General features: G+C 35.1%; 2 protein-coding genes across 9 annotated transcripts; both read left to right on the top strand.

The window, feature by feature from the left end:
* The first annotated feature begins 56 nt into the window (after positions 1-56).
* On the top strand, positions 57-4,173 carry LOC126753966 (acyl-CoA-binding domain-containing protein 5). Of its 8 annotated transcripts, XR_007666239.1 has the most exons (5): positions 1,104-1,257; positions 1,434-1,488; positions 2,445-2,970; positions 3,044-3,620; positions 3,683-4,173. XR_007666239.1 is itself a non-coding variant. In XM_050465759.1 (3 exons), exons 2-3 carry the CDS (start codon positions 2,503-2,505, stop codon positions 3,566-3,568), a joined length of 993 nt encoding a protein of 330 aa, XP_050321716.1. In that variant the 5' UTR covers positions 1,104-1,257; positions 2,445-2,502; the 3' UTR covers positions 3,569-4,173. The 8 variants fall into 8 exon arrangements, 1 of the variants encoding a protein (XP_050321716.1); XR_007666242.1 differs by lacking the exons at positions 1,104-1,257; positions 1,434-1,488 and adding an exon at positions 57-405; XR_007666237.1 differs by lacking the exon at positions 1,434-1,488.
* A 2,475-nt stretch (positions 4,174-6,648) lies between these two features.
* Positions 6,649-8,041, top strand: LOC126753968 (cyclin-dependent kinases regulatory subunit). The gene is made up of 2 exons (XM_050465761.1): positions 6,649-7,017; positions 7,090-8,041. Exons 1-2 carry the CDS (start codon positions 6,962-6,964, stop codon positions 7,256-7,258), a joined length of 225 nt encoding a protein of 74 aa, XP_050321718.1. The 5' UTR covers positions 6,649-6,961; the 3' UTR covers positions 7,259-8,041.
* Positions 8,042-13,826: the final 5,785 nt, after the last annotated feature.

Raw genomic sequence — 13,826 nt, 5'->3', positions numbered from 1 at the left:
TTCCAATTTTTATAAATAGTAGAAAACTTTTTATATTCGTTTATTTGTTGTTGATTTTTTACTTTCGCAAATTTCACTGCACTACACAAACTCACGCTGTTCAATGTTCCCAAATTCACCGCGTGAAAATTATTTATGCGTTTCAATTCTTGCTCAGCTTCAGTGAATTTCAATGAATAATGCTTTTTATTTTGTTGTTGTAGTTGTGCTTTTGTTGTTGCAACAAATTTCATGATTAATCGCAAGTTTCGAGTTGCTGATAAATTCTGTCTCTGTTTGTCCACCAGATAACGATCCGACTTATTCACAGCACTACCCAGAAACGGCAGAATGTAATCTTCGTATCGACCAGCTGAACCACCTCCGCGTCGAAGAGGGGCGTTAACGCGAAAAATTCAATAACAGGTAAATTTGTGTTAATTCTTTTACATATACCTTCTGCTCTTTAGTCTAAAGTTTTAAAATTTTTGCATCTGTATAATTAGGTTTGGCAATTTCGAAAAAAAAATATATTGTGAAATATTTTTCCGAAGTAGGTATTTCACTTCGTTGTCGAACTTCACAAGGTCGTTCGTCACCGCGCGTCACACTTACTTTTAACAACTTTGTGAAATGCGAAAAATTATTGCATTCGCCGAGTTTAAAAAATTGCTAACAATTTTGCAATTGCAAATTTTTATTGGTGATATATTTTATCAACAATTATACACTGACTGCGAAATAAAACTCCACGCGTTGTTAACTCAATCAATTCATTTACACGAATGAAAAAGCGAAAGAAGAATGCGCGAATTTCTGAGAATTTCAAGCAGAGAACGTACGTTCTCTGTTCAAGATTGACGGGAACGATGAAAGTGAAACGGACAATTTTAATGGGATATGAGATTTAGTTTTCAAAAGGAAAATGTTTACATGTTAGGAAAATGTTTGGATTACTTTTTTATTATTTTATACTAATGCATATTAATATCAAGCAAGCATTTAATTAATTTAAAAATAGTGTAATTTTTTGCAACACTTGCTTGAAATTATGCTTGTCCAACATTTGATTGATGTATGAAAATCAACCCAATGATTGAAAGAAAGAGTGATAACAGAAATAAACAAAGGCAATTTTATTTAGTCAAAAAGAGAAATTATAATAATTATTCTACAAGTTTTAGGCTAGTTGGAAAATATATTGTACAACTTAAAACTGTATATAAAATTATAAAAGTAATTTAAACAAAGCTGAAATTAATTTATACGCAATATCAAGTATGTACAAATGCGAAGTTTCTATTATTAATAACAAATACGATTATGCCTGAAGTGCAATTAACATATAAATTAAATATTAACGATATAACTTACAAAAATGCAAACTTTATAACAAGCCAGGAAGTTTTCAGCATGTATTATTGCTTTAATCGATAAAAATAAACATTTTACAGGTAAAATGTGCTAAAGGAGTGCCTCAGCAAACAGTTGAAGTATTTAGTATAGAAGGTAATACACATTACATGTAGGCATGTAAAACTTTACGTAGTTATATGCCTACATCTGCATACATTGCAAATATGTAGTAATATTATCGAGCGGAAACGCTAGGATGGAGCAAAGGTCGTTTACTGAGTTTAAAAACAGATTTCAGCGCTATATCAAAGGTCGTTAACGCAATAGTATTTGGTTTAATACATTTGAGTATGAAGAAATTGAACAAAAGCATGTCCATAGAGAAAAGGAAAAAACGAATTAAAGTAGAAAATAAAAGCTGATTGCAACAGCAAATATTGAAACTATTGGGAGACCATAAACAGATTCGCTCCGTTAATTTTTGCAAATTTCATAAGTTAAACACTCTTAATCCATTCATTTTCCAGCTGGCTTCCAACAAATCGCTTGCATTAAATTTGTATTAACTTTTTTTTGTAGTACGTGGTCGCTTCTCAGTGAGGTAAAACTTGTCTAGCGACTATTTTTGACCCACTGAAACTTATACCGCTCTTGGCACGTCAGTGCGTAACTTGCCGGGTTCGGATTTAAAGCTTAATGGAAAATGTACGTATAGTTTCCGCGATTGATTGTGCACTTTAAACAAGTAAAGTTTGCTTGACTTATTTGTAAGTTTTTCCACCCCTGGAAACTTTAAAATTCGTATGATTTATGTTCAGAAAATAGTTCGTGTGGCAATATTTATCGTATATAGTACATATATGTGTAGCTCTTCAACTTTCAGCGCACGTAATCTAAGGTTTAACGCCTCTCCCGACATTTAGTGTTATATATTGAACTTTAATACTATGCCTCAATTGATTACAAAATTTGCATAAACTATTTTCAAGTTTTATACATTTATGTGAAGTATTTAATCTTATCACACACACATATATATTTAATAACTTAATTCGAGCAGTTGAAGATTAACTCAGCATTATCTGTTAATAATTCTATACTCATTCCAGTATATCAAACCTAACTAGAAACGCCTTATTACTTCGCAACAAAAATACTGCCGATATAATGGCTTCTATAGAGGAGCGTTTTCAAGCCGCCGTCAATGTGATCAAAGGGTTGCCTAAAAATGGCCCATATCAACCTAGCACCGCCATGATGCTCAAATTTTACGGTTACTATAAGCAAGCAACAGAAGGTCCGTGTCATCAAAAGCGTCCTGGTTTTTGGGATGTTGTTGGCAAAGCGAAATGGGATGCCTGGAATGATAATCGACACTTAGAGAAACATCAAGCAATGGAACGTTACGTCAATAATTTGCGTGAAATAATTGAAACGATGTCATTTACCGAAAACGTACAAAACTTTGTTGGTAGTATTAGTGGCTTGGACAATATAAATTTAGAGGAACTGGATAAGGTTGCACCGGGTATGCGGGAACTTGCAGAATCGCACCCGAATTCCCCATTCAATTCGAGAACGAATAGTCCACAACATGGTGTGAGTTTGAATGGTAGCAGTGGTGAAGAAGATGAGGTATGGCAAATGGTTCTTTATTCTTATGTAGGAACATATTAAATATGTAAGTAATCACATTTACTCTTTTCAGCTTCCCACTAATTCTCCGATAAACGGTTCCGTCTCACTCCATAATCATCTCACTGATAATAATTTAACAAATGGCACAACTGAACTCGATGGCATTAACGCCCCACAAACAAATTCTATAGTTTCTGCAATACCAGAAATACCTGTGACACACTCCACCTATGCTATGTCTAACGGCACTGTGGATCAGTCTGATGATGAATATGGTGATCCGGTGAATATGAATATAGATATTACTGAAGCAATGCAGCATAATTCTGAAATGCTTAAGCAAATTCAAGCCACAGTGCTGCGCATGAATGCAGATTTAGTAGCAGTAAATCAACGCATGAATAGCTTGGAAAAGTTGTTGAATGATATGCGTACAACTGCAGCGCAGAAAGCTACAAACCAAAACAGAGCCCGTGGATACCCGAAATGGTGGCCGTTTGCTGATATTTCACCGCTTTGGTTTACGTTACTAGTGTTATGGCCTTTCGTGATTAGAAGGTTATCACGAGCAGTGACCGCACCACGTCGGAAGTAAAAGCATGCGAAATCGCAAGGTAGAAGATGTCACAGTAGAAATATTACAAATGGTAAGGAATGAAGAAATATACGATGTTTCAAGATATGTTTCTAAATCTTCAACTGCTTGTAGTACATTGACGTTACTGGATGAAGGTTAACATTTGTTGGTAAAGAACGATCTGATACTTTCACAGCTTTACTTTATTTACTTTTACTTTTGCGCAAAATAAACTACAGAATTGATACTTTATATGCGAATTTAAATATGCGCAAATAACATAAGTAATAAGAAAGTGAAACAGCGGTATATAAAACTGGGATCAGGTTTTGTGATGCATTGTAATGTAAAATTTATTTTTACAAGTATATGTTTATATTTTGTATTTTTGCAGCTTATTCTATTGTTTTTTTATGTAGATCCATATGTACCTTTATTCAACATTCCCTAGTGAAATAGGTAGTGCTCAAAACTATCGAAAATAATCTTTAATATAAGCATACTGAAAATGTAATATTCTTTATATTCGTTTTGGTCATCAGCTTTGTTATTTGGTTGTTAGTTCTATTGAATATGTATTGTTTAATGTTTAATAAATACAAGGTGATTTCCAAAAAAAAAAAACAACATGTTTTTTTGGCAAAATCAATTTATTTTATTCAAAATAGTCTCCTTCTGCTTCAATACAGCTTTTTGCATGGTTCAAAAGCATGTCGAAAGAGTGTTTTAGCTCGTTGGCCGGTATGGCTGCCAGTATGCCGGTGCAATCCTTTTGAATGCCCTCTACGTCTGTATAACGCTTTCCTTTCATGGCCAAATGCATTTTTCCGAAAAGGAAGAATTCGCACGGTGCCATATCAGGTGAATACGGGGAGTGGTTAATGGTTAAAATGTGATTTTTGGTCAAATAATCGGTCACAAGCTTCGATCGATGAGACAACAACAAACGCCAACTTTCATCTTCGCGATATTCGGGCCGAACACGTTGAATACGGCGCACCAAACGCTTCAAAACTTTAAGGTAAAATACCGCATTAACGTTTTGGCCGGGTGGAACAAATTCTTTGTGGACAATACCCTTGGAATCATAGAAACAAATCAGCATTGTCTTCCATTCAGCACTCTGGCGTTTCGTTTCGGGATCGTATTGGAAACAGCACGTTTCGCCACCAGTCACAATATTGTAAAGAAAGTTTTTGTCCTTTTTGACCTCATTAATGATGTGCTTCGAATGTTGAATTCTGACCAATTTTTGGTCGTTAGACAATTTGTCCGGAACAAACTGTGCACACACCTTTCGTAAGCCCAAATGTTCGGTCAAAATGCGATAAATCGATGCTTTGGAGATGTTCAATTCCATTTCCATGAATTTCAAAGATGATTTCGGCTGATTTTTGATGAATTCACGCACAATTTCGATGGAATTTTCGGTGATCACGGATTTTGATTGGCTCACATGTTGATCGTCATTTATGTCCTCAATACCACTTTGAAAACGTTGAAACCACTCGTGTATTCTGTTACGGGATAGGCAATCATCGCCATAAGCTTGTTTCATCATTTGAAACGTTTCGTCAAAAGTTTTACCATTTTTAAAACAAAATTTAATGCTGACTCTTTGTTCGAAGCTCATTACACTTACCTTACGATCCTGTACTGTGTCTCAAGTCTCTAAATTTGAGATTTTAAGTTAGAGACAATTTTTGAGACTTGAGACGATTTTGCTATTCTGTAAGTCTGTTATTACACGCGTCAACTTTTGTTGCTAATTCTCGGGCGATTCTCTTTTGCTTTCGCACATTACGTTCACACGAGCAACTTTTGTTGCGGAACTCTGTTCGAGTTTTTTTTTCATTCTCTTTCACTTTACTTTAACCCATTGCCGTTTCTTTCTCCTGATAGGTATTTGGGCCACTCTATCACATACATTAATCAGTTCTGTCAATTAAGAAATACATTATATTTATAATTCAAAATTAAAACAAAGATTATATAACAGACCTTCATATATGTATATCACCCTTTTCACTATCGTCTGAATCAATTTGTATGGCTTCCTCCATACATTTCACAATATCTTTAATTAATTCGATTTTTTCGTCATACTCCATTTTCGAAAATACTCCATTTATGTATATATATTTGCAAATTACTTAACAAAAGATGAAATTAAATTTTTTAAATATATTCCAATTATTAATTTCAAAAAAATATACGCAAATGCAACTATGTACTACGAAAGAAAGAACACGAATGCCGAAAAACGTCGAGCGAACTGTTACAAATAAGAACACAAAGCGTGTTGCTGAACACTGGAAACTCGGCGCGATTCTCCCCTCCTCGTCGCCCCCTCGCAAATAAACCAAGAATTGCCGCAACAAAAGTTGCTGCGTGTAATAACACACTAAGTGACAGTCACAAAATCTATTACGTTTCATTATTCAGAGATGTTTTTACATTTGAATGAAAATAAACATGTCGATAAAAAATATTAAATATTCTTTAACATATCCAAAAAACATAATTATCAATAAAAATAAAAATATATGTTGACTTTGATTCATAATATTTACGAAATCTATGTAAAATTGATTTATTTTTAATTTTTTCGTGTTTGAGTTGCTTACAAAATATAAAAAAACGACAATCGATTAATATCTATGATGATCTTTATTCTCTTATTCAGTATATTCAAAATGGCAGACAAGAGTTCTTTTTGGTTTTGCCACCTGCTAACTACCAGATCTCAAATTTGAGGCAATATTTTGAGACTGACGCTAGAGACTGTTTAGTGAATAATAACGAGTCACAAATTGAGACTTTACCTCAAAATGTCTCAAATAGAGACTGGACTGGTTACAGAATCCCGCTATTAATTAAAAACCTAAGAGATTTGTAAGTTTTTTGTATTCATGTATCTGCCCGTTGCAACTCTGTTATTGTCCATTTTGGTGAACACTACCATTGTGTTTATGTAAATACGCCTGAAGATGTCGCTAATGTTTTGTATCACTGGTACATGGCTATCTCGCATGTACGCATGCTTTTTTACCTTATATAAATGAAACAACAAATTCAAACGGAAAATAAAACGATCGACGCCAGTTTAGCGCCTTGCGGATTTTAATTAATTTTGTAGCGAGAGGAAGAAGCATATATATGTGTATATTTCGCGAAAATTGCTAAAACATAACAATTTAGAAGTTCAAATCAACTGATAAAAGTACAAAAAGTTAACAAACGTATACAAGCGTCAGTTTTTGTGTAAAGCAAATTATCAGCCTTAAAAGCAACGTCGAAACAATTTGAAAAAGGATCTACAGGTTGCCGAACAACTGCACCAGGTGCAAAAAACGTGAAGGAACTTCTGTCATTTGTTGGTATCTAGAAAATTCGCATAAGTCAAGCACCATGAGTAAGGACATTTACTATTCAGATAAATACTACGATGAAAAATTCGAATATAGGTAAATAGTTTTGTTTATTGCAAATTCGTTGTTGATTGTTTAATAAACATGTGTTTGTTTTTAATTTTAAAGGCATGTTGTGCTACCAAAGGAACTTTCGAAATTGGTGCCTAAAACGCATTTGATGACGGAGAACGAATGGCGGTCTATTGGTGTGCAACAATCTCGCGGTTGGATACATTACATGATACATAAACCAGAACCACATATTTTACTATTTCGCCGACCAATACAACAGTAATAATTATACATTACATTACAATACTAATTATAACAAATCAACAGGACCAGTAACCCACCACGTTTTGCTATTGTTAAGATCTCGGGCGTGCTGCACTGCCATAATTTAATTAAAAAATAATCCAAAAAAGTAAATACTCTTAATAATTGCGTTCGCTGTTTCAAAGAAAAACCAACTATGCGCATAAGAATAGTTAAAATAAACAGTAACTCGCCTTTGTGTATTCGTATTGAAAACTCCGTTGTACAAAATGGCTAATAAATTGTAAATATAAAAGAAAAAGGCGTGTGCCGGCCTGCCTGTTGCCTGTTCAATAGCATAGATATTTGTAACCTGATCATGATTGCCATATATTGTATTTTGAAAGCCATCACGGTCTGCAAATATTTTGAATTTTTGAACATACTCGTATTACTACTATTTAAGTTCACATTCGGATTATGTTCAGTTGAGTCTAATCCATTTTTTCGCGCTTAATTTAGCATTATATTTTCATCTACACATTCATTAAATGTATGTATGTATTTAGATAAAAAAATCCTATTTTTTCTGAATTTAGTGAATAGGTTCTCTCAGCATGTTTACAATTCGAAAACTTTATTGGCTAGTGTCTTTTAGTTATAAGACTTTATGAAATAGTAGGTTTATAATTTTTACAATCAAATGCATGCCACATTTATTGATATACAAAATAAGAAGAAATACACTATAAAATAATGTTTGTGATTTCAATAATAATACAATAAATACATATAATCGGCGTTTGTTTCTTAAAATTTAAAATTGACTTTTAATGTTTGCATTTAGCGAGTTAGTGCGTGTGACGAATATATGCGATCACTATAGTGTACATATGTATAGCTGCCTTATAAAGTGACCAACCCACCAGCCGTTCCCACGACAGTACGGTCTACGTAACCGGAACGGACTCGGATCTTTAACCGGCCAAGGACTGCTAACTTGGCAGTATTTTGCCGCTACAACAACATCAACAACCAACCAAATTCAAGTTCTTGTATGTAAAGCTTTTGATTTGTCAAGCGTATTAAAGCGTTGTTGTAACCGTATCTTAATTTTAACCGTATTTAAAGTATTATCCTGTTTTTTAGTTTATAATACATTGAGGTTATGTTACATACATTTAGGCGAATAAGCGTTTTCGTTAATATTTATGTGATTTTGAACTTTTGTCTTTTAAACCTGTTGTATTTAACCAAGGCGCAGCACTGGTATGTCTTAAACCGATTTTTTTTTTACAATTTGAAAGTTGTAGTTATTAAGTAAAAAAAAAATAACATTAAATTAGCTTTAAAAAATGAGAAATACGTGCAAAATAATAATAAAATACATGCTAGTCATTATTCCGGTTCTTTACATGTTCCCACCAGCGGGTGTGCGCTATATTTGATCATCTAAGGGTGACACACATACACACAGAGAATTATAAGAGCGTTGGTTGCAACCCGTTGCGCTGTTATTGCTGTATATGTAAGTACATAATACAATATGAAAAATTGTATATTTTTTACAAAATTAATATATTACATATGTATATGGCTTTTGCTACAACAAATATGTCGCTGTTCACATCCCCTATATACCATACATAATTACATACATATGTATGTATGTGTGTATGTACATATACCGGTGTACTGCAGCAAAAGCTTATTTTATTGGACTAATATACATACATATGTACATATGAAAGTGTGTATGTATACATATATAAACCGGATCTGTCCATCTTAATTTTTTTATGCCATACATTAACAATTACCACCTCTCCGCGCTGCACAAGTGACAAATTTATTCGCATTTCGATTCCCAAATTCTTCAAATCGCAGCCCTACAGTGACCAAGCGGACAAAGTTTTAATGTAGGGAGGTATTACAGTGTATACCATACACATTTTTCTATTTTTTATTGAAAGAAAGCAGAATTGCAAATTTTTCAATTAAAACATTTTGGATTTTCAATTCTGAATTCCAATTTTTAATTTTGATTTTTTGTTACCGTAGTTTAGGAATAGAAAATTTAATTTTTAATATTAAAAAAAAAGTAATTAAATTTAAAAATTGTATATTTGAAGCGTGAAGTTTGAAAATTTAATTTTTAACTGCAAAATTGAAATAAAAAATTGATAAAATTATTCGAATTATGCCATTTGGTTGCGTAAGTTTGCAGAGGCAATGAATATGATATATCCGTCCGAGATATAAGTCAATATGGTAGAATATGCAGTACGTAGGTAAGCGCGAAAATATGAAAATTAAAAAAACATTTTTTTTGTAAATTTTTCATTACAAAATTTTGTATTAACTTATTTTTCTATCCGTTATTTGAGATTCGAATTTGAAAAATATTTGTATTTAAAATTTTCGGGATTACAAAAAAAATTTATTCAAATGTCAAGGGCCGCTTTCTCAGTGTCTGGTTAGCAGCCATCTGTCAGTTAGGTTATGTTAATCTGGTAGGCCAATGAGCCACGCATAGAAGAGTTTTGGTCCTTTGCGATGCCAAAAGCAGTTCAGGTCCATAAGGAGTAGTTGTTGTTGTTCTAACGGATATCTAAACCCCGTTAGGTTGATAAGGATTATCTAGGTTGTCGTCGACGTCATTTAGCGGGAGACCCAGGAAACGTGCTGTTTCGACGGGGTCGGACCAAAGGGAAAAGTTTGTTAGATGAGTGGGGTTGGCGGGGCATGCAAAGAGGTGGCCAGTGTCATGCGGAGACTCATTGCATGCAGGACATATGTTGGTTATGTCGGGGTTTATTCTGTACAAGTAGGAGTTTAACCTGCTGCAATATCCAGAACGACGCTGCGCAAGGGTTTATTAATGAGGAGTACCCATCCTTTAGGATGCCTGTGGATGACGCGCATTTTAACAGACTCCGTGGCCTCACTATCGATACTTCCTTCATACTTCGGAACCCCAGATGCTTACCGCGTAGTCTTGCCAATGCGGGACAAATGCACAAGAGATGTTCCATTTTTTCTCTAGTGCCTTGCTGTAGACATTTCTTGCCGTCTTGTCGATCTGTCAGCTCCATTCTGTTGGCGTGTGTCGCAACCAGACAGTGACCTGTTAGTATTCCCATCATGTTTCTACAGCCTCTTCTTGACAGGGATTGATACCATCGAGACGCATCTGTAATTATTTCATGCTTGTCAATTGAATATCTGCAAGTAGCAGAGACATATACATACCATAAATTACGTCTTTTCCGAAGCGTAATGCCTGTTAATTATGAATTAGACACATCAGCTTCACAGTTCCCAGGAATATCACTATTTCCTGGTACACATTGCAATGTTATTGTGAAATAGGATATTAGATCCACTAAGAGATCAATGCATTCTTTTACTGACTTTGACGAAACTCTAAGGGACTTTAGTGATCTCAAGGCCGCCTGACTATCTGTATATGTACATATATGAAAATATTCCTTGTTGAGAGCACACTTTTTGTCAGAGCAAGAAGGTTTTCTTTAATTGCTCTGATCTTCGCTAGGACACTGCGATGGTTTGGTGGACGGAGGGCAATTTTGGTGTCTAATTTGCTGAAAAGAGCCCATCTTAATTCGATTATGTATTTTGGACTCATTCGTATAGATGCTTTTCCCTGCGTCATCGCTAAGGAACTTAACATTCAAGATCCAACGATTTTGAACCATTTAAATAAGGCTGGCTACAAAAAGGAGCTCAATACTTGGGTACCACATGTATTGACTGTGAAAAATTTAATGGATTCTGCTATTCTTTGCTAAAGCGAAATGAAATCGTACTGTTTCTGAAGCGAATGGTAACGAAAGACGAAATTGGATCAAAAACGACAATAATCTGCGAAAAAGATCTTGGTCCAAGCGTGGTGAAACGCAACAAATGGCCGCAAAGCCAGGATTGACGCCTCAAAAGGTTATGCTGAGTGTTTGGTGGGATTGGAAAGGAATCATCCACTATGAGCTGTTCCAGCCTGGTCCAACGATTGATTCTACATTTTATTGTTAACAACTCATGCGATTCAAGCAAGCAATCGAAAAAAATGGCCAGAACTGATCAACAGAAAGGGCTTCGTCTTCCATCAGGACAACGCTAGACCACACACATCTTTGATGACTCGGCAAAAACTGGGAGAGCTTGGCTGGGAAGTTTTGATGCATCCACCATATAGCGCTGAACGTACACCATCGGACTATCATTTGTCTTGGACAATGCAGAGCTCTCTGAATGAAGTAAAGTTGGCATCAAGAGAAGCCTCTGAAAATTACTTGTCGCAGTTTTTCGCCGAGAAACCAGTAAAGTTTTACACTGTTGGAATAATGTTTCTAGCCGAAAAATGGCAAAAAGTGTCAAAATATAATTAAGTTCATTATAAATATAAAAATAATAATTGGATTAGAAATACGAAAAGATTTTTTCGACTACCAAAGATTTCGTTAGGGGTATGTAGGAATTTATTCTTATAATAAATGACAAAAAACATTTCCCTTTTATGTTTATTCATTAATTTGCAAAATATGGGGTCGACTCGTCTCGTATTCACACCAATACATGTGTGCATTTATATTTCAATACATCTGTGCATGTATTGGTACTCAGTTGAAGATGCCTGCTGCAGTTCACGCACACAAAGCAATTTAAATAACATGTTTTTCTTGCTTAGGTGATCAAATAATTCTTAAACCACATTTAATGCGACAATTTCATAAGTGAAAAGAGCTTTAACAATAGAGTGAGCACTTCCAGAAATTGAAGTAACCTTGAATTTCAAATGAAGTTATGTTAAGCTTTTGAAATCAGCTGCACAAAAACAAAATAGTTAAACTCATAGGTATGTAAATGTATGTATGTATTATGTAATTGTATTGATAGGATGAATACGTCAACTTACATTTTTTTCTCAAGCTTTTTCGAGGTTATGATTAATGTTTGTATTTTAATGGGTGATCCATTTCGAGGCTCCCTATTTCTTTTAAAGAAAAAACACAGATACTTCAAATTTAATGGAGAATGTTTATTATCATTCGAAGGAACATTCTATGGCATTTAGTTTTTGAAGATTATCTCCTTCAAATGTTGGCCGCGGCTATGTCACAGATGGTCCATCCGTTGAGTCCAATTTTCGATTACTCGTACGAGCATTTCGACTGGTAACTGGCGAACGACACGCCTGGTGTGTTGCTCTAAGGCCTGAAGTGAAGCGGGATTGTCCACATAGACTTTAGACTGTACATATTCCTATCGGAAAAAGTCTGGCCGTGTGATATCTCACGATCTTGGTGGCCAATCGACCGTCCCAAAATGTGAAATTATTTGCTCGCCAAAGTGTTCTATCAATAAATCCATTGATTGATGCAATGTGTGGGAAGTGTCGCCGTCTTGTTGAAACCAAAAAACTCCGAGATCAGGAGCTTCTTTTCAGGCATCAAATAGTCGACATCACCGGCCCACAAATCACATTAAACCGTTCTTTTTTCTGGATGAAAAAAGTTTAAAGACGCCGAACTGCAAGCAATATGAAGATGATACTTTGAGTCAAATGCAAATTGCAGCCATGTTGTACAGCAAACAATTTCAGATCGTTTGAAAGCTGTGGGAAAGATCCAAAAGTGTGCAAAATGAATTGAATGAAAGACAAATAAAAAACCGGTAAAAACACTTGTCTAATTTTACTTTGAAGACATGAAAAAATCAGTTTCGTTTCGATTTGTCAGTGGTGACGAAATATGTGTTTACTTTAAGGGATTAAAGTCGAGGTTAATCCGGAACTACCATCAACAGCGACTGCAAAAACAGATCGATTCAGTAAGAAGGCATTAGAACGGTGTGCTATATCATGAGCTTCTAAAACCTGATGAAACTGTTAATACTAATCGCTACAGAAAACAAGTGATCAATTTCAACCATGCATTGAACGAAAAACGAGCAGAATGAGCTCGAAGGCATGGCAAAGTATTTTTGTTACACGACAAAGCAAAATTTATTCAGGATACAATCAATGTTCTTGGCTGTGAGATGCCATCCCACCCGATGTATTTACCAGAGTTGGCCCCTTCCGATTGCCATTTGTTCTCATTGATGGGATACGCATGGCTCATGGCTGAGCAGCACTTCGATTCCTACGCAGAAGTCGAGAATTGGGTGCTTGGGGTTTGCTTCAGAAGACGAACATTTCTATTGGCATGGTGCCCACAAATTGTCAAAAAAGTGGACAAAATGTGTAAAAAGCAATGGTTAATACTTTGAATTTTTTTACTTTTCCATTCAAAACTAATATTTCAAGTTTTCTAAAATAAATTTTAAATGGGTAAAAGCAGTTTCCTGCACGTTTTCTTCTTCTTAATTGGCGTAGACACCGCTTACGCGATTATAGCCGAGTTAACAACAGCGCGCCAGTCGTTTCTTCTTTTCGCTACGTGGCGCCAATTGGATATTCTAAGCGGCCAGGTCCTTCTCCACTTGATTTTTCCAACGGAAGAGGCCTTCCTCCTCCTCTGCTTCCCCCGGCGGGTACTCCGTCGAATATTTTCAGAGCTGGAGTGTTTTCATCCATTCGGCCAACA

The sequence above is a fragment of the Bactrocera neohumeralis genome, chromosome 3 (assembly GCF_024586455.1).
Source record: "Bactrocera neohumeralis isolate Rockhampton chromosome 3, APGP_CSIRO_Bneo_wtdbg2-racon-allhic-juicebox.fasta_v2, whole genome shotgun sequence".
NCBI classification, from domain to species: domain Eukaryota; kingdom Metazoa; phylum Arthropoda; class Insecta; order Diptera; family Tephritidae; genus Bactrocera; species Bactrocera neohumeralis.
Note: the sequence above shows the minus strand (reverse complement) of the source record. Positions and strands in the feature narration are given on the sequence as shown.